This window comes from Vombatus ursinus, unplaced genomic scaffold (genome assembly GCF_900497805.2).
Source record: "Vombatus ursinus unplaced genomic scaffold, bare-nosed wombat genome assembly UNPS02014799.1, whole genome shotgun sequence".
In the NCBI taxonomy this organism is placed as follows: Eukaryota; Metazoa; Chordata; class Mammalia; order Diprotodontia; family Vombatidae; genus Vombatus; species Vombatus ursinus.
This window is the reverse complement of record NW_020954577.1, coordinates 1,618,356-1,638,751: the sequence shown is the minus strand read 5'-3', so window position 1 is coordinate 1,638,751 and position 20,396 is coordinate 1,618,356. Positions and strand designations below refer to the sequence as shown.

The 20,396-nt window shown below is 44.1% G+C and overlaps 1 protein-coding gene across 4 annotated transcripts in view; it reads right to left on the bottom strand.

Moving 5' to 3' along the window:
* LOC114050543 (CCR4-NOT transcription complex subunit 10) overlaps positions 1 to 19,440 on the bottom strand; it is a 66,702-nt gene extending 47,262 nt beyond the window's left edge. For 2 of the 4 annotated variants that reach the window (XM_027872321.1, XM_027872320.1), the window contains exon 1: positions 19,214 to 19,308. In XM_027872321.1, coding sequence (XP_027728122.1) covers positions 19,214 to 19,235 — 22 coding nt within the window. In that variant the 5' untranslated portion in view covers positions 19,236 to 19,308. Of the gene's footprint in view, positions 1 to 12,841; positions 12,943 to 15,805; positions 16,039 to 19,213 lie in introns of those variants that run through there. The other 2 variants (XM_027872319.1, XM_027872322.1) reach the window with 2 other exon arrangements.
* Positions 19,441 to 20,396: the final 956 nt, after the last annotated feature.

Below are 20,396 nucleotides of genomic sequence, written 5' to 3'. Positions count from 1 at the left end.
GTCTGGCTTCCAACATCATCACCCAGCTGAATCTTCTCTCTCCAAAGTTATTAATGATCTCTTAATTGTCAAATCAATGGCTTTTTCTTTCTCCCTATCCTGCAGCCTTTGACATTGTCCACCTCTCTCCTTCTTGATATTCTCTCCTCTCTAGAGTCTCATGACGTGTCTCTCTCTTGGCTCTCTTATCTTATCTGACCAATCTTTGGTCTCCAACAGAATCTCCAACCAGGGCCACCTGCTAGTCAAAAGTGCCCCCCCCCCCAAAAGCCCTGTCCTGGGCCTTCTTCTCTCCCTCTGTACTGTCCTGGTGATCTCATTAGTTCCTGTAATTATCATCTCTATGCAGATGATTCACAGATCTATTTATCCAGCCTTGACCTCTCTCCCAAAATCCACTGCATTTCTTGGAGACATCATAAACTCAACATATCCAAAACTGGGCTCATCATCTTTGGCCCCCACACTCCTCTCTTCCTAATTCTGCTGTTACTGTCAAAGGCACCACCAGTTTCCCAGTTTTGAAGCCCACATATCACCCGTGGCTCCTTACTCTCTTTCTTCCCTCATATCCAATCAGCTGACAAAACCTGTTGAATCTACCTTCACACCATTTCATATACATCTGTATATACATGCACATGTGTATGTATGTGCACACACATGTGCGAGCATGCCCTCATCCCCTCACTCCCAGACTACTGCAAAGGCTCACTGGATCTTCTTCTAGTCTCAAGTTGTCCCCTACTTTGCTGTCAAAATGATGGTAAAGTACAGATCTGACCATGTCAGGTCCCTAAGTCAAACAACTCCAGGATTAGAATCAAACCCTGATGGGCTTTTAAAGGCCTTCATCATCTGGCTCCTTCCTATTTTTCCAATCTTCCTCTCCCTTCCTCTGGCCACCATGTGCTCTTCAGTCCAGCGACACTGGCCTGTTGGCTGCTCCTCCAACATCTCTTGAATCCTGCCCCCTCCCTGGCTGTCCTCCAAGCCTAGAATTCTCTCTCTCCTCTGCCTCCTGGCTGTCTGGATTTCCTTCAAGCCTCAGCTAAGATCCCACCTTCCTAATCCTCCTTAATATCAGTGCTTTACCTCTAAGATCACCTCCAATTTATCCTGTATACATAGAGTCCTTCGTGGTTTTCCCCACCTTAAGGGCAGGGCCTGGTTTTGTCTTTGCATCTTCAGGGCTTACTTAGGCCAGGGCTGTTAGTAGGCCCACTGACTTGACTCCATAACCTTCAGTGGCTCCCCATTGCCACTCTCCTTTCAATATTCTACGTTGTGGCAAAACGGAGTTATTCTGCGTGTCCATCCCCCCGCCCCCAATTTCTCTCATCTTGGTGATCTTGCCTGGGGCATTTCTCCCATTGGGAATGGGTTCCCTAGGCCTTGACTGTTCAAGGCCCAACTCAGCTGCCACCTGCTTCACAAAACTCCTCCCCTAGCCCTTCCAGATGAAAGCAAGCTCTCTTTTACCCTTACACTAGGTCCCCTCACATCACAGCACCTTCTCCTGGAGAGGAGAGACAATGTGGTATTAACATCTCTCCTGGCATTCCAGACACCTAACAGCATCTTCAACACAGCAGGTGCTGAACTAATATTTGTTGAACTGGAGTCTACAGCTGCTAAAAAGAGTTTCAAGGCCACTGTATTTCAACCATTACTGCTTAAACCTCCTTATAAATAAGTTTAAAAAAAAAAACAAAAACAAAAAAACAAAACCCCAACTCCTATTCAAAATCTTTTTCTAGTCTTTTCCACATGTGCTTATGTCATAGTAATAATGCATTAAGTTATAAGAATCAGTGTCCCAAACATAAGAATAATAGCATGGGTCAAGTTTCTGGCTTCTGTAAGAAATGAAGTGAATTCAATACACTACCATTGAGCTCTGGGTTTCCCAGCCCATTAACTCCAATATGAGAAGTGGGGCGGAGGGGTCAGCAGCTGGGTTTGTTGGCCTCGGCTTTCAGTGAAAGGTCACTGGCAACAACTGCTGTTACTCGTTCCAGGCTCATCTTTTCCTCTCCCTGTATTCCATCAGTTTCTGACGAACGTCCTGAAGCTGACAAACCTGACCAAAACTAAGGCTGCCTCCTGTGGTACATGAGGAACTCTGCTTAACTGGCAGACACACGAAACGCCAACTCTCTTCCACCAAGGAGAATGGATTCCTTAACTCAAGTGTTTCCTACCCTGAGGACGGGAGTGCAATGTGCCTGCCTCTACCCATCACGTTTAGCATCACAAAAAGCACCTTAGTCACTGGCCAATTTCCCAACGTGGCCCTTCTTCTGGTCCACAGCTTATTAGTCTTGTCAGTTCCTACGGACAACAGTAACTGGACTACCACTGAAGTCTGAACAGGCTGTTAACCAAAATTAATTGATTAATTAATTTAAAAAGATGGCACTGACCCCCTGAATAAAGGCTTGCCTTAAATTGCTTACCTCTGCAAAGTAAGATTTTCTTTAATTTCTCAAAATTCTCCACTTGGGTTATGTTGACTAGAACAATAAAGTCTTAATCAAAAATTCTTTGTTATGGTTTAGGAAAAAAAGCAACTTACTGAGGCATGGGAGAAATGATATTTTTCCTTTCCCATTCGCATAATGGTTAAAAAAAAAACAGCTTTCTCTAAGTGATACCTGTGCTAATAAACGTCCAAATGCTGTTACAGCACTTTGTAAGTTGAATTCAACAAGCCTTCATGAAATACCTACTATGTGCTAGCATTGAGAGGCACTGGGGCATAGAGACAAAAACCAAAAAGTCTCTAAGAACCCTACATTCTACTAGGGTTTGGGGGTAGGGTAGGTAAATACAAAATCTATGCAAATACAAAGTGAGTTCAGGGGTAACCACTAACAACTGGGGGGGGGGGATTAGGGAAACCCTGGTATAGCCAGGTGGCATTTGAGCTGAGGCTTGAAGAGAGCAAGGGAATTCCAAGAGGCAGAGCATTCCAAAAAGGAACAGGGTAGGAGATGGAATAAATTGTCAGGAAAATGGCAAAGCAGCCAAAGCAGTAGAGACAGGCCATGTGTGAAGGTGGGAAATGCTTAAGCAGCCTGGAAATTGAAACCGGATCCAGGCTGAAAAGGGCGTTCAGTGCCAAAACCATGGAGATCCTATTTTATCCTGGGCAACAGGCAGCCAAAGAAAGCAGTACTTTCGGAATATCGATTTGGCAGCTGTTCGGAAAGGGGAGAGGCTGGAGGCAGGAGACCAATTACGACACTAGGCAACGGTCCAGATGACAGGCGATGAGGACCCATGAAAGTGGAGAAAAGATGATGGAGAAGATTTCCAGAGGGAGAATTAACACGATTTAGCAAATGATCCCACATACTGGTGGGAGGGGAAAACGACAAGAAAGACTCCAAGGACTATGCCCAAAGGGCTATAAAATTGTGCACACCCTTTGACCCAGCAATAGCACTTCTAGGGCTGTATCCCAAAGAGATCATAAAAAAGGGAAAGGACCCACATGTACAAAAATATGTATTAGCACCTCTTTTTGTGGTGGCAAAGAACTGGAAATTGAGGGGATGCCCACCAACTGGAGAATGGCTGAACAAGTTATGGTATATGAATGTAATGGAATACTATTGTGCTGTAAGAAATGATGAGCAGGCGGACTTCAGAAAACCCTGGAAAGACTTGTATGGACTGATGCTGAGTGAAGCGAGCAGAACCAAGACAAAGTTGTACACAGTTAACAGCAACACTGTGCAATAACCAACTTTGATAGACTCAGCTCTTCTCAGTAATGCAACGATCCAAGACAATTCCAAAAGACTCAAGATGGAAAATGCTATTCACCTCCAGAGAAAGAACTATGGAGTCTGAATGCAGATTGAAGAATAGTATTTGCTCTCTCCTTTTTGTTTCTTCTTTCTCATGGTTTCTCCTATTGGCTCTTATTCTTCTTTACAACATGACTAATGTGAAAACATGTTTAATATGAATGTATATGTATACCCTACATCAGATTGCATGCTGTCTTGGGGAGGGGAAGAAAATTTAGAAGTCAAAATGTTACGGAAGTGAACGTGGAAAACTATACATAAATAAATAAATCATTTTTAAAAAAGAAAGAAAGAAATGATGAGCAGGTGGATTTCAGAAAAACCTGGAAAGACTTGCATAACTGATGCTGAGTGAAAATGAGCAGAACCAGAACATTGCACACAGTAACAGTCACACTGCGCAATGATCAACTTTGATAGGATTAGCTATTCTCAGCAACGCAATGATCTAAAACAATTCCAAAAGACTCAAGAGGGAAAATGCTATCCACCTCCAGAGAAAGAACTATGGAGCCTGAATGTAGGTCAAAGCATACCATGTTCTCTCTTTCTGTTCTTCCTCATGGTTTTTCCTTTTTGTTCTGATTCTTCTTTCACAACATGACTAATGTGGAAATATGTTTAACACGATTGTACATGTAGAGCCTGTATCAGATTGTATTCTGTTTTGGGGAGGGAGGGGAAATCAAAATCTTATCAAAGTGAATGCTGAAAATTAAAAAAAGAATGATTCTAAGAACACAGACCTAGGCAACTAGAAGGTGGTGCCCTCAGCAGAAATAGGGAAGGGTTGGGGCAGCTAGGTGGCGCAGTAGATAAGAGTACCAGCCCTGGATTCAGGAGGACCTGAGTTCAAATTCAGCCTCAGACACATAACACTTACTAGCTGTGTGACCCTGGGCAAGTCACTTGACCCCACTGCCTAACCCAATAAATAAATAAGTAAGTAAGTAAGTAAATAAATAGATAGGGAAGGATTAGGAGTAGGCTTAAGAGAAAGCTATGAGTTATTTGTTCTTGCTCAGTCTGGGGTCCCTAGGGAATATCTCAGGGAACATGACAAGGCCTGGAACGTTCACCTCTGCATGCTGCCTCCTGGCTTCTTAAAGTTCCAACTAAAATCTCATCTTTTACAGGAAGTCTTTCCCAACCCCTTCATGCTAGTGCCTTCCCTCTCTTACTATTTCCCATTATCCCACATGTAACTTGTTTGTATAGATTGGGTTGTTGTCTTCTCCATCAGATTAATAGTCCTTCAGGCAGGGGCTATTATTTGCCTCTTTTTGTATCCCCACTACTTAGCACAGGTGCCTGCACATAGTAGGCACTTAATAAATGCATACTGACTGACTGATCACCAATCAGTTGGAATACGAGACTGGAACTCAAAAGAGTTGGACAAGGGCTGGATTTGGGAGTCATCTGCATAGAGATTATAGGTACACCTAAAGGAGCTGATGAAATCACCAATATATGGAAAAAAAAGGGCCCAGGATGAAGTCCAAGGGTACACACACAGGAAAGAAATCTACCACAGCAATGGAATTTACCGAACCATCTTAGAAAAAATGAATATAAAGAATTCTGAGAAACGGGGTGAATACAGAATGAAGCAAGCAGAACTAACAGAGAACAACCAGGAAAACATAAAGAAGCGTGACCAGGAAACAGAAAGACAAACAATGAAAGACGTCAGAACTCTGATTAATGCAAATAACTAATCATAACTTCACGGACGGTCTGGACTTCATCAGCAGAGAGGACAGACAACAAGCGTACAATAAGACATACAGTCTTAGACGTGGACCATGTGTTGGCTTGTTTTGATGGTACTCGTTTGTCATCTGGGAAGTGACAATGACATTCAAGACCGTCAACAAAAATCTTAAAAGGGCATTAACGAGGAGCAGGCAAATGAGTCAGGGAAACCACCTCAAAGGCTGAGAAAGAACAGACTCGGGGAAGCTGCTGGCTTCACCGATAAAGAGGAGAGCAGTCTTAGGGCGTCCCTTTTAGCATCGCTAATGACTGTAGCATCAAACGGTGACCGTCAATTCATCCCCGAAACACTCACTTTCTGGGCTCTATTCACAGAGTCAGAGCTGGGGATGGCAGGGACCTTCTAGACTGACATCTTCATTTTACAAGTGAAGACCAAGATTCTCTATGCTTAATAATCCTTCAATATGGCTGGGAAAGTAGCATAAGGAAAATGAGGGGAGGAAAGACAGGATTGTGGACAGAGTACTGGACAGACGACCTGCATAAGTCACATGGAGCTGTTGTAAGCAATGAGATATTAATAGTAATGATAGCAGGTAACATTTATGTATTGCTTACTATGTGCCAGGCACTGGGCTAAGTAATTTACAATGATTACCTCATTTGATCCTCAATACAACCCTGAGATGTAGGTGCTATTATTATCATCCCTATCTTACAGATGAGGAAACTAAGGCAGACAGCAGATAAGTAACCAAGGTGCCCTGGGTCACACAGCTAGTGAGTGTCTGAGGCAGAATCTGAATTCAGGTCTTCCTGACTGGGGTTTATACTCTGGGCCACCTAGCTGCCCCTAATTCATGTCAAGTATTTTGTAAAAAAGTAAAGCACCCCATTATTAACTACTATTTATAAACCACTAGAGCTGTTAGTAATGTTTTTAGCCTTTATTTTTTAAAAGATGGGGTTTCCCTCTCTCACCCGGGCTGGAATACAGCCAGATCTATCACATGCTGATCCCATTACATACAAATCAACCAACCTGGGAGCTTCAACCTGCTCCATTTCTAACCTAGGTGGGTCTACACCACCTTATGCACCCTGGCATCGCTCCCCCTCCCCAGGCTTGCCACATGAATGCAGACCTTGTTGCGTATACCTAATCAACACTGCTTCGCCCTGCCCCCCCAACTCAGAGCTCCACCAGCCTCAGTTTCCCTAGTAGCTGGGATAGCAGATGTGTACTACTATGTGCGTCTGGCAATGTTGTTTTAAAAGAAAGGAAAGTGAGAGTCTAATTTCAAGTCAAAGGCAATGAATTACAGCACCCACTGTGATTCATGTAAAGATGACCACATTTACGAACTGGGTGTCTTTTACACAATTCTCAATTCAGGTCAACAAACATCTTTTAAGCACCTACTCCGAACAAAGCATCCAGTGCTAAGTTCTAGGGATACAAAATCAAAGATGAAACCAGTCTTCTTCTTCTTCTTCAAGTAGTTTACAGTTTACTAGGGCAGAGGGGTCAAACTTGTCCCAGACCTGATTTAAATGTAACACAGAAATATTTAACAGAATAAAAATAGAATGCAACAATGATAAAGTTAATTTGTGGTTTTCCAAGTCAACATGCAGGACAGGGAGGGAGACAGAACTAATATGGGGCAGGGGGAGGGAGGGTATCAGGAAGGGCTTCCTGTGGGAGATGCTCCCCCTGGCCCTGACCATGAGCCTTGAAAAAAGCTCAGGATTCCAGGACAGAGAGGTTACTCAGGAGGGAGACAGGAAGGAGACAGAATACTCAGCCTGGGGAACAGTTAGTAGGCTGGTCTGACTGGAACACAAGGTCCACGAAAGAGGTCTGGAAATGTTGCCTGCAGCCAGCCAGGATGAAAAGTTTGTGGGCGTCTTGATGCATCAGTGAGGCACTGATTCCACAGGGACAATGACTTTGGAAGCTGTGTGAAGGGATGGATGGAGAGAAAAGGAGATGAGAAACAGACTGGCAGATAGAGGCCGAGTCTATGGGACAGACAGTAATGGCCATGCCAGATAGATAAGGCAGAGACAAAACAGGTTATGTCCTGGGTTTTGGGAATGACATCTTTTTACAAAGAGAATTTGAGATGAACTTACAACATCCATGGAGAAATGCCCGGCAAACAAGTGGTAATCCCATAGCCAATAAACTCCCTGAGGGAGGAATGGTCTTTATTATCAGCCTCCAGATTCAGTGATATTCCCACTCAGTTAGCAAATCATCATTTGGTTCCAGCCTCATTCCCATTTTGCAGAAGAGAAGCAGGATGGGGCTGTGAACAAAGCCCTGGGCAGGAATGTTCCTGCAGAATGAAGAATGAATGATGGGCGTGCCACTTTGAACTCTCCTGGGCCTCAGTTTGCTTACCTGTAAAATGAGTGGGTCAAATGAAAGGAATGATAATGCCCCTCACAGAGAGTCTGAAGTTTCAAGATACAGGAGAGAAGTTATACCATGTTTTTGAGAACTCACTGTGTCAGCAGCAAAGTTCAAGTCAAGCTGCTCCAGTGGCTTTGCTAACCTGCTCTTTTTCAATGCTAATTTAGTAAAGAATAAGAGAATAAATCCTCTAGAAAATACTGCTGCATAGCAGTTTTCATTATTTTTGGCTTGCATGTTACTTTGGAGTAGACCATTTATCCTACCCAATCCCTCTTTTCTACTTCAAAAAAAGAAAAACCAAGCACTATTTTTGTTTGAGTAAATCACTATTTGGGTCACTATTTAAAACATTTGCATTGATGTGTGGTTTTTCAGATTCCAATAAGAGTAAAATATACTTTTAAAAAGCTAGTCAAGTCAACTGGCATTTATTAAACACCTACTATGTGCTACGCACTGTGCTAAGCACAAGGATTACAAAGAAAGACACGAGACAGGCCCCACCCTCAATGGCAGCCACAGCAAGTCAAACAGCATAGAGGGAGAGGAAAAGAGGATCCAGGAGACAGGCTTGGGGGACCAACACTGTTAGCAAGTGATGAAGACAGAGATCCAACAAAAGGAGAAAGCTGAGAGGTCACATATGATTCACATTTTGTTCCACGGCCAGACCACCTCGAAACTTCTCCTCACTCTGATAGTCTCAGGTATAACCTCATGCTATCTCATGTAAGCTGTGTTCTAAAAAATCTTATTTGAAGATGATCTGGCCTATAGAAAAATCACCTGGCTTACAACCAGAGTGGTTTCACAAACAGGTCATTCTACTTACCATATGGGAAGTTAAAACGAAAGAACAGGCTTCTCTTTCATGTCTACATAGAGGAAAAGTTTATTAAATTAGTCCCAATGTGGGAAAAAAAGCTTCATTCACTCTTCCAAAAGTTGTGGAAGCAACAAGAGGAAAGGGTCATTTATTCAACATCCTGACCAACAAGGAAGAGGTAGCTGTTAAACCAGAGAAATGATGGGAGCCGGCAGAGAGACAGCATTTCTGTAGATTTTGAGACTGTGGAGAGCAAAGGCAAGCACAGTCCAACATCCCAGATCTTGGGAGAGCAGATTTCAAAGGGAATAGAAAAGGATAAGCAGGATCCCACAGATTCTCCAGAAGAAATCAACCCAGCCAGAATGAGAGACTTTCAAGAATGACGTTCTGGAGACAAGAAGATACTATTAGATGAAGAAAAGCGGAAGTCTGAGGAGGCTAATTCGTATTGACCGGAAATTCGAGGATTTTTGTTTCTAAAAAGACAGTTCTAGAAAATAGGCACAGGGCAGGTAAGCAAACAGGTTAACAGCTTGGAACGTAAGGCTGGTGAGGAATGCTGATGAAGGTGGCCGAGGGATTTATTTATGAATTATGGAAGAGAGGGTCAGAGAAGGGCTGGGCCTGCTCCTTCCCCACGAATGGATGACAGCATACACCAAGGCAGAGATTGAACTATTTAATTCTTTTGCTTCTGTGTTCTCTGACAGAGAGAATGACCTCTGGGTTGGAAAGGACAGACAGAAATGGCCAAGAAGGAGCTGCAATTCAAGATAACAGAAAGACAGTGAGAAATCCCCTCGCTGTCACTAGGCCCAGGAACCTAAAGAACTGAAGATGTAGCTGCTAAGCTGCTCTCAGTGACTTCTGAAGGATCACGCACATGGGGTAGAGACAAGATGGCAGCCCCAGAGGAAGAAGTAGAGTCAAGACCTACCCCACGACTCCTTCAAACAGATCTAGAAAATGCACCAGACCAAGGCCCAGTGGTGAAATCCAAGCAAAAGTAACAGCGAGGAGTTGTTCTTCCAGCTCAGCTTGTCACAAGGGGGCAGGGGTCTTCAGACTTTGGAGACAAGGCTGCACCCAGGGGCAAAGACAGATCGCAACGCCAGCATTGAGGGGGCCCGAGCACAGACTAGGTGCGGCTTTGTGGCTCACCGCCCAGTTCTAGGTCACAGATCCAGGGCTGACTGAGGAAGGAATCTATACCTACATGATGGCATTTCAGGGTGAGCAGTCACCTAGTAAGGAGAAGAGCAGGGTCTCACTTCCAGCCTCCAGCCCAGTCTGAAGCCTACAGAGAAATAACCAGGGCACGGATGTCAGACCAAAGAGGAGCCTGCAATTCTGTCCCTCTGAAACAGCAGAGCTTTCCAATCAGCTGGTAGGGGCCAAGTCCAGCAGCAGTCTACTGGAACTCCAAACAGGGCAAGCCCAGAGGCCAGTTGCTCAGGAACTTGCAGAATTAAGATGAAAAGGGCAAAAACTGGATTCTGCTCTGGATCAGATCACTCTGGAATCACTGAGAGTTTGTAAGTTCTCATCACGAGCTATCCTTGAGGTCCTGGAATAAACAAGACCCATTACAGTAAGAAAGCAGCAAAAGGACATTCCTTCCAGAAGTGCACAGAGGCCAGCCCCAACATCAAGGTTAAAGTCAGGACGTATGTTGAAAGAATGAGCAAACAAAAAAAGAACCCTACCATAAAGAATTATTGTGGGGACAGGAACGTTCAAGAAACAAACCCAGAAGTAGAAAATGACCCTAAGGCATTTACAAGAAAAGGGTCAAAGAAAAATAAACTTGGGCACATGTTTAACTAGAATTCCTAGAAGAGAGGAAGGCAGAGGTGTTTTGCTTTTTTTTAAGTTTTAAAATGTTTCTATAAGTGAAATGATAGTGCTAGAGGAAAAAAATGGAAAAGAAATAAAAGCTATGGAAGAAAGAACTGGAAAGGGAACTGAAAACTTGGCATCAGAGGAAGAAAAACTCAGCCAAGCAACAAACTCCCTAAAACTTAGAATAAACCATATAGAAGATAATGACTCCACGACACAAGAGGAAATATTAAAACAAAGTCAGAAGATTGGATAATTTGAAAAAAAAAAAGAAAAGAAAGAAAACTTAAACGATCTCATTGCAAAAACTGCCCTGAAAAACACATCAAGGAGAGATTGCTTGAGAATCACTGGATTACCTAAAATCCGTGACAAAAAAAAAATAGTCTACACATCACATTTTAAGAAACCATAAAAGAAAACCACCTAGAAAGAATCTACCAGTCACATCCTGAAAGAAAAGCCCAAAATGAAAACTCCCGGGAACACTGTAGCTAAAACCCCAAGCTTCCAGGTCAAAGAATACTGAAAGCATCCAGAAAGAAAGAATTCCAGTACCAACAGTTACAGAACCACACATTACTTAGCAGTCACCACTATAAAGGAGCAGAGAACTTGTAATACGATGTTCTAGAAGGCAAAGGATATAGACTTACCACCAAGAATAACCTCATCAGCTACACTGAGAATAATCCTGAAGAAGGAAAAAGGAACTTTTAATGAAAAAGAAGACTTCCAAGCATTCCTCATGAAAAGGCCAAAGCTGTATAAAAACTTTAAAGTACAAACACAGGAATCAAAAGTAACATAAAAACAAGGATAAACTCTTTGCAGCCTAATACAGGGAGATGATACATGTGACTCCTAAGAACTTTAACATCACCAGAGGGTCTGGGAGCTATTTTGTGATATTGATGGTCTTGAACAGAAAGGGAGGGAAAAAAGAATACAATGGGTGGATAGGAAAAATGAAGAAAATTATCTCATATGGTGGGTGTAAGAAAGTAAAAGTCTATATAAAAAAGGAAGAAGGAGTAGAAAAAATGGTTGATAATTCAATCTCATTTTCTTCTGAACCAGTCAAAGAAGGAAAAAATACACATACAGCAATGGGTTCAGAAATGTTTCACTTAATGGGCAAACTGGAAAGAAAGGGGAAAAGAGAGAAGGGGGAATGAGAGGGAGAACAGATTAAAGAACAGATGAGTTCTAAGCAAAATAGACTCTAAGGATGTACAAAAATATTATTAGCAGCTCTTTTTGTGGTAGCAAAGAACTGGAAACTGAGAGGGTGTCCACCAACTACAGAATGGCTGAACAAATTACGGTATATAAATGTGATGCAATATTATTGTACTCTAAAAAATAATGAAGCAGATGGTTTCAGAAAAACCTGGGAAGACTTGTATGATGCTGATTAAGGTGGGAGGAACCTGGAGAACAGTTTATACAATGACACAGTATTATAAAGACAAACAACTTTGGAAGACATAGGACCTCTGATCAACAAGAGTGACTGACCACAATTCCAGAAGACTCACGATGAAGCCCATTTCTCAACAGAGAGATAATGGGACTCAAAGTATAAACTGAACCTTTTTTTGGATGTGGCCAATTCAGGAATTTGTTTTGCTTGATGATACAGGTTTGTAACAGGGGTGGGAGAGAAAATAATGGGAACATCACCACAGTGTAAGAAATGGCAACTATAAAGAATTTAGAGAAACATGGGGAGACTTATGTCAACTCGAGTCTTATTTCACAGAAAATATAATAAATCTATACATTTACCAGGAGAAAAAAAACCTTAAAAAACAAAAGATCATGGAGAACAGAATTACTGCAAGGCTGGAGAAGAGCAAATGTTGTACAGAATTTTTTTTAAAGGGAGCAGAACCTGTAAACTAAAGGCCCCTGAGCTCAACTTTGATGTTGAGCAAAATTCCAGTACACGTTCTTAAAGACATAGTTCACAAACAACCAGAAAAGAAAATGGCGAGCACGAAGACCCAACACGGCTTTACCAAGAACTGGTCATGTCAAACTAAACCTTAACTCCTTTTTTTGGAGGGAACAGGGTTACTAGACCAGTAGATCTCTTGATATATCTTATCTAGATTTCAGCAATGAACTTGACAAACTCTCTTATGTTATTCTTCTGGACAAGATGGAGACGTGTGGGTTAGACAACAATACACTTACGTGGATTTGGAACTGGCTGAGCGGCTGGACACAATGGGTCATTAATGGCTAGATGTTGGAAGGAGGTCTTTAGTGGAGTGCCCCAGGATCTGTCTTTGGCCCTGTGCAATTTAACATTTTTATTAATAATTTGGATAAATGCATAGATGGCATGCTTATCAAACTTGCAGATGACACAAAGTTGTGAAGAACAGCCAACAGAGATGATAGAGTCAGGACCCAATAACTCTTGACAAGCTAAAACGCTGAATGGAATTTAATAAGACAAAATTTAATAGGGACAAACATAAAGTCTTACATTTACGTTCAAAAATATCAACTTCAGGAGCACAAGATGGGGGAGGCATGTCTAGAAACAAGTTCATCTGAAAAAGACCCGGAAATTTTAGTGGACTACAAGCTCAAAATGAGTTACCAGTACGATATGGAGCCAACGTGATCTCAGGCTGCATTAAGAGAGACCTAAGTCAAGGACGAGGGGCAGGAGAGGTCTGCAGTGCAATGCTCTCTCGGATCCTATCTGGAGTGCTGTGTTCAGTTCTGGGTGCCATATTTCAGGAAGCACACTGATATGTTGAAAAGAAAGTCGAGCAAAGAGAGACGACAGCCCAGGCAGATCAACTTCAGGGCCTGGCACGATTGAGCCTGGAGAAGATAAGACTTAGGAGGAACTGGAGCGCTGCCTTGCCCTCATGGATCTGAAGGGCTGTCATGTCACAGAAGACTCAGACTTATTCTGCTTGATGCTAATAACTGGTGACAATGAATAGAACTGGCAGAGAGGCAGATTCAGGCTTGCCTAAACCCCAGTCAGCCAGAAGCAGGAGATGCTGCCTCAGGAGGTGGGGCCTTTCCTGGTACTGGGTAGAGGTCTTCAAGCAAAGGCTGGGGGTGGGGAATGGATTTGGAATACGAGGCCTCTAAAACCCCTTTCAACTTAAGATTCTGTAAGAGCCTAGAAACTTCATGGGGAAAAATTTAATAGTTTTTAAAACCCAGAAAAATACCTGTTACCTTTTAGCTTTTAAATGGCCCAACAATGGTACTCTCTCAGTAAAACAGCTTATATGCAAGTATCACCCCACCTGGCTTCTTTCGCCCCCTTAAACTCCTGCAGTCCCTTCAGCTGAAGGAAACCTCACTATCACATTAATAATACTAAAAAGACCGGGAGAGAAATGATGGTGAAACTTCCCCTCTATGACCCCCATTGCCCAGTGGTCACACACACGTGCACCCTAACTCTAGGTTCCTTGGCCATCTCCCCATACTCCAACATATACACCAAACCTCCAGCTCCCTCATACATTGAATGTATGTACTTCATACTTCAAAGACACACTATTGCATCACTGAAAACTTTTCCCACACCTTAACATATATATCTTCACAAATTATTTCAGCCACAAAAGAAAAAACTCCCCCAGGAGTCAATATTCGGTGATGAGTCTCTTAAAATCTGGCAAAGCTGGGAAGTTCTCAGAGAAAGGACACCCCCTCTCCCCCACCCCACCCTAGTCCTTGAAGCCTCTCCAACTTAGAAAGAGCAGCAGGAACTTACGCTCTCTTGGCAACATGTCGGGGACCCAGGGTTACCACTACATCATGGCAAAGAGAGGATATAAGGTATAATGTAAGAGAGAAAGCATTTCATCATACACTCTGTTTTTGATCATTTGTTTGCCAATCATGTTGATTAAGAATGAAGCTTTAACTATCCGACATGTACTTCTATGCACATCCTTGTCTTTTTAGATTTCCCAGGCTCATGATGAAACATGCTACCCAGTTCAATAGAGAACTGATGGACTCAGAGGGCAGATTGAAGCATCTTTTTTTGGGGGACATGGCTTAATGCTGGAATTTGTTTTGCTAGACTATCTATGTTTGTAACGGATTTTGTTTTCTTGCTTTCACCATGGGTGGGGGAGGTAGAGATGAGAAGAGAATTAGGAACTGAAAATAAAATAAAATAGGATTTTAAAAAATTTTTTAAATAAAATTTTATTTGTAAAATGAGGCTAACAATACCAGTAACTCCAGCCTCATAGGCTTGTGTGAGGCTCAAATGAAACAACGTATTGAAAGTACTTGATGAATCTTGATGTCAATTATCATGTATGTGTTATATACGACAGTGCCTGGCAAAGCAGGTGCTTAATAAATGCCTACTGACTGACCTACTTAACTCTAAACTCCAAAAGAGTAAAGATATCTTATCTCAACTTCTTTTCTCCTCCAACAGATAGCACAAGGCTCTGCACAGAGTAGACAATAAATATTTGTTGAATTTGGGATCATGTTAGTGTTACCTCAGTTAATCCCAATAAATATCAACTCATAATCAGATGACATGATTAAATGAGATTCATGCTGTCCAGTTCTCAGAGCACCCCACTCTAAGAACCCCACTGGGATACTCCCAATAAATTTATTGAAGAAGGATAGAGTTTAACTCTCTACCTCCTCAAGAGACTTTTACTCAGTTAAACAGGACAAAAGTTCCAACCCAGATGGGTGATCCTCGTCTTTCTAGGAAGACAATAGAGTCCAATGGTATTTCATGTGGCTGTTGCTATCATAATCCTCCAGGGCCTATGTGTCCATGCCCACCTATCTCCCCTCCTAGAAATCTTCCCACTGTTATTACTTTCCCTTTTATTAATGTGATGTGTCACTTTCCTAGACAGAAAAGCATCAGGGTTAGTAACTATGTGGAAACCAAAGTATACAAAAACTGAGGACCAGATCTCAGTGCAAAATGAGCTGAAGGGCTGCCCACATGGGCAGAGTAGCCTCTTTCCCTTTCTGCTCAGACAGACCCACTTCTAAATACATTAGGAAGAAACGGACTCAGGGAATAACACTGACATGAGCACAAACAGTGCTTGACTCAGTTTCTTTAACTCTAAGACCAAACACCATTAGTTTTTAAAAGTTTTTAAAAGTCTAACAAAGGCTTACCAGAGTGAGTCTGCATCCAATTCCACAATTCATCTTTATTTCTCCAAAAGAAATCACCATTGCCAATTGAAATAGTAAATGATTGTTTATTCATAGCCTGGGCACCTTTTCCACTTTGATCTAATAAAAAGGGTTTATCCTTTAGACACACAGACCTCTGGGTCTCCCAAGGCTTGATACTCTTTGAGCTAATGGATTTCATCTTTGACAAAACAATTCCTTTCATGCCTAAGCCACATGAAAAAAAAAAAAGAATTCATTACATCTTCAAAATTCTTTAAACTGGTCAAGTTGACCCCCAAAATTCTCTCTCTCTCTAAAGAAAGTGGAACCAAATCTTCATTAGTATATCAAATGAAAAAGCCAGTTAACAGAAAGTACAGAGTGGTATATTCAAACACAGAATGTTAACAATTCAAATCTGATTGGTGGATAAGCCCCACTGGACTCTAGTGTTCCGAACAAGTTAAATTCACTTGTCAAAATACAGCTAAGTAACCATAATGCTCAAGAAAAAAAGAATTTCAGAGAAAAAAAGAATTTTAAGGCCCTAGCCAGTCTACTGCTTCAAATGGATCATACTTTCATGAAAAGAAACTTTTCATACCAAGACACTTCAGAAACAACTCAAGGTTACCCTTATTGCCATAGAAAAGGTGCTCACCCGGCTGACACATGCTTTTTTTAATCACCTGAACAGCAGCACTGTTTAATGACTGTTAATGAAGCATGCTCAGTGGTACAACGCAATGATTTCATCCTATGGCACTCAACAGGAAAGGATTCCCTGGAGTCAGGAGAAAGCTGAGTTCAGTACCACCTCTCTACTTGCACGTGCTCTCGGTCCCCTCCTCTCATCACCTCCTGCAGATGACAACCTCCATTGTCCTCTCTCAAATCTTCAACCTCTGCCTACTTTACTGATTACTTTCAACTGACTTCAAATATGACCAAGTCTTCCAAAACTTAAAAACAAACGCATTCACTAGAACCTCCAATCCACGCTACCTATTGTCCTATACATCTTCTCTTCCCAGCTCAACTCTGGGGAAAAAAAAACTCTCCCTGTCTCTACTTCTCCCTCTTCTCCTCTCACCCTCTACAGTCTGAATTTAAGCTACTATCTCTATAAAGTTACCAATGATCTCTTAGTTACCAAATATGTGCATCTTTTTTCAGTCCTCATCCTTCTCAACCTGCATCTGACACTGCCAATCACCAGCTCCTCCCAGATACTCTCTCCTGTCTGACTGCTCCTTCTCAGTCTCCTTGGCTGGCTCCTCATCCACACCATGCTACCTGTGAGCATTCTCCAAAGTTCTGTCCCAGGCCCTCTTTGGTCTCTACACTCCTGGAAACCCTATCAAGTCACATGGTTCAATCATCATCTCTATGCAAGTAACTCAAATCTCTATAATCAGCCCCAGCCCCCAATGAAGTTCAATTCCATATCATCAACTGCCTACTTCAAATTGGACATTCCAGGCATCTCAATCTCAATGTCTCTCATTTCCCCCCAATGCATCCCTTCTTCTTCCAGATATTCCTGTAGCTGTGAAAAGCACCACCCTTCTTGACTGACTGATTCTTACAGTCTTCCAAACTCAGCATTGCCTTCCTCTTCTCACCTCATGTCACTTCCACGAATGCCATACCATCTGCAGCCCCTTCTCTTTGCTCACAGCCACCACCTTAGTTTAGGACCTTATTTCTGTTTGTCTTTTTTGGGTCATGGACGTCTTTGGCAACCTGGTGAAGCCTATGGATCCTTCTCAGAAAAAATATTTTTCAATGCCAAAAATAAAACTTACAATAATACTGCAAGTTACAATTATATTGCAAGTTGTTAAAAAAAAAAAGCCTTAGATTATGAGTTCAGATCCCTTAATCCAGATTACTGCAACCCAGTCCAGGCCATTGGAGACCCTGCTGCCCAAGGGAGTTTCCTTAAATGCAGTTCTGAGCATGTCATTCCCCACTCAGATTCTGGTGGGGATTGCCTCTAGGTTTAAAGATCAACTCCTCCATTTAGCCTTTAGAGTCCTTCACAAGCTGACCCAACCTATCTTTCCAGTCTCACTGAATGTTAACTTCCCACTCCACACTGCAATCCAGTGTCACACACTGTCCCAAACACTGTTATCTCTGGACTCAGACCAACCATCTCCCAGGCTTGGAATGCACTCCCCTCTTAACCTCCAGCTCAAGCCTGAGCACCACCTCCCAACCTGCTAGGGTTCTTCCTCCCAAATTACCCCGCATCTAACTAGCAGGTACTTATTCTCTTTTCACATTTATGCTGCAGGTACCAGTCATCCTTGCCATTAGAAGACACACTCCTGGCAAGTAGGGATTGTTTCAATCTTTGCATGCGAAGCCCCAGGGCCCATAACAGGTGTTTAATAAATGCTTGTTGATGGAAGAACCAAACAGGGACAACTATTATACAAAATACTGCACGGTGAGTGTATTAGTTATTAAACCAAAGTACTAGGAGAGGCCACTACCACGGGTGGTGGATGGGGAAGGGCTCCATGGCAGAGGTGACATGGGCGCTGGGACATAAAGGTGAGGATGGGAAGGAGGGCCCTGCAGGTGTGGGGCACACCGTGTCCAGCGGGGAGTGTCCTACTTTTCTATTTGGACCAAAAGGCGCTCAGCACACAGTTCAGTGTTTGGCAGATGCTTCGTTCGATTCCTCCTGAGAGTGAATGACCAGGTCCTTTTGATCGCATTGGACGGGGGTGTGTGGCCAGCCATGTGAGATGAGGAGTGACAAGGGCCTGGTGCCTGGCACACAGTGGGAGCTTAACAGAGGCAGCCTTCGGAAGGAGAAGTCGGAGGGGACTGGATCGCGCTCCAAAGCCTGGGAAGCGATGAACTGAGGAGGCATCGCTATGACTTAAAGTACTGTGGCACTGACCTTCGGGGGCCCCCCTCTTCATTTCACACAAGAGGAAACTGAGTCCAAGCCCAGACAGACAGTGAGGCTGCCGCCGAGCCCCGGGGTGCAGCCCCGCCGCCCACCTCCCCAACACTGCCCAGAACGAGGACGAGGGGCCACAGAGGCCTCCGCACCCCAAGGTCACAGCAGCATGGCGACTACAGAGGGGAAACCTGAGACCCAGAGGGGGGAAGGAGCTTCGGCGGGGTCACCAAGGAGGTAAAAAAGGGCAAAGCTGGGGGCGCAGACCCGGACCCGCACGAGGCAGAGAGAGGAGATGGAGGGCAGCAGCAGCGCCGCGCCCGGGGCTGGAGATACTGCGCATGCGCCCGCAGCTTCCTCGCCGCGCATTGATCCGTCTTTCCCCTGCGCATGCGCGTTCACTTCACCGCCACTGGACCGGGAAACTTATATCCCTCCGCCGCGCGCGCGCGTCCGAGGGCGCCGGGCCGAGCCCTCCTCACCTGCGGCCTTGTCTGCTGCCATCTTCCCCGCCCGCTTCACGCGCCTCCCGGCCAGCGGCGCAGCCGGGACTCCGGCGGGGGCGACCGCCGACTCGCTGTGGTGCCAGCCTTCGCGGGCCTCGCCGCGGCCCTGGCGGGAGCGCGGACCGGCGACCACAAGCCCTCAGCCGCTCCCGCAGCGGGATGATTGCTTTTCCGCGGGCGCTTGGGCGAAGACCTCCCGCCATCCACCGCCGGCGGCCGCCCCTCCCCCTTTCCTGACACGCGACTTCCGGGTGCCTCGCGCGCGGCGGAGGTGGGGGGGCGGGGCCAGGAGAGGAGAGGTCGCGGGAGGGGCGGGGCGAGCGTGGGAACGCGGTCGAGGCCACGCCTCGTGTCACTTACGTCAGAGCTGTCGGCCTCCTCCTGCTCCTCGGCCCCTCCCTCCGGCCCTCGACATCCCGCCCCCCTCCCCCAGGCCCCGCCCCGCTCGGGATCCAGGGGAGGGGGTGGGTGTGTGGGTGTGTGTGCGCGTGCACGCTCTCCCTGCGGGATGGACTTGGATGGACCATCATCATCATCATCATCATCATCATCATCATCATTACTATTATGTTTATTTGTTGCCTGCGAAGGTCTGCTTCCCCGCGGCCTCACTCACCCGCCTTGGAACTCTCCTAACCATTAGTGCCCCTCCCCCACTTACAGAGTAAGCTCCTTGAGGGCAGGGGCTGTCAGCATTCTTGTATCTGTATCCCTGGTGCTCAGCGCCGTACTTAACTGTCTTGGATTTATTTTATTTTTAGGGATGAACGTGGCTCCCCCGAAAGAATGTAAGTCCCTTGAGGGGAGGGCTCATTTTTCATTTTTTGCATCTATGTCCCAAGAGCCTAGCATTTTACAGGGTACACAATAAGCACTTAATAAATGCTTTTTCACTTATTCTCATATTTTTTAATGGATTGTGGATAGCAAAGATTCTGGGACGAGTTTCCAGCCTGCTATTATTATTTTTGTATTTAATACACAAGTGATGTCAAACTCAAATAGGATTGGGGGCTGCTAATTTATGCATAAGAATCCCTGTAAGCCACATGTTCTCTTCATTTTAAAGTGCAACTTTGTTTTGTAGTATTCTTACTTATTTTGTTCACTATTTCCCAATTACATTTTAATCTGGTTTGGGTCATACTGGCTGTATGAA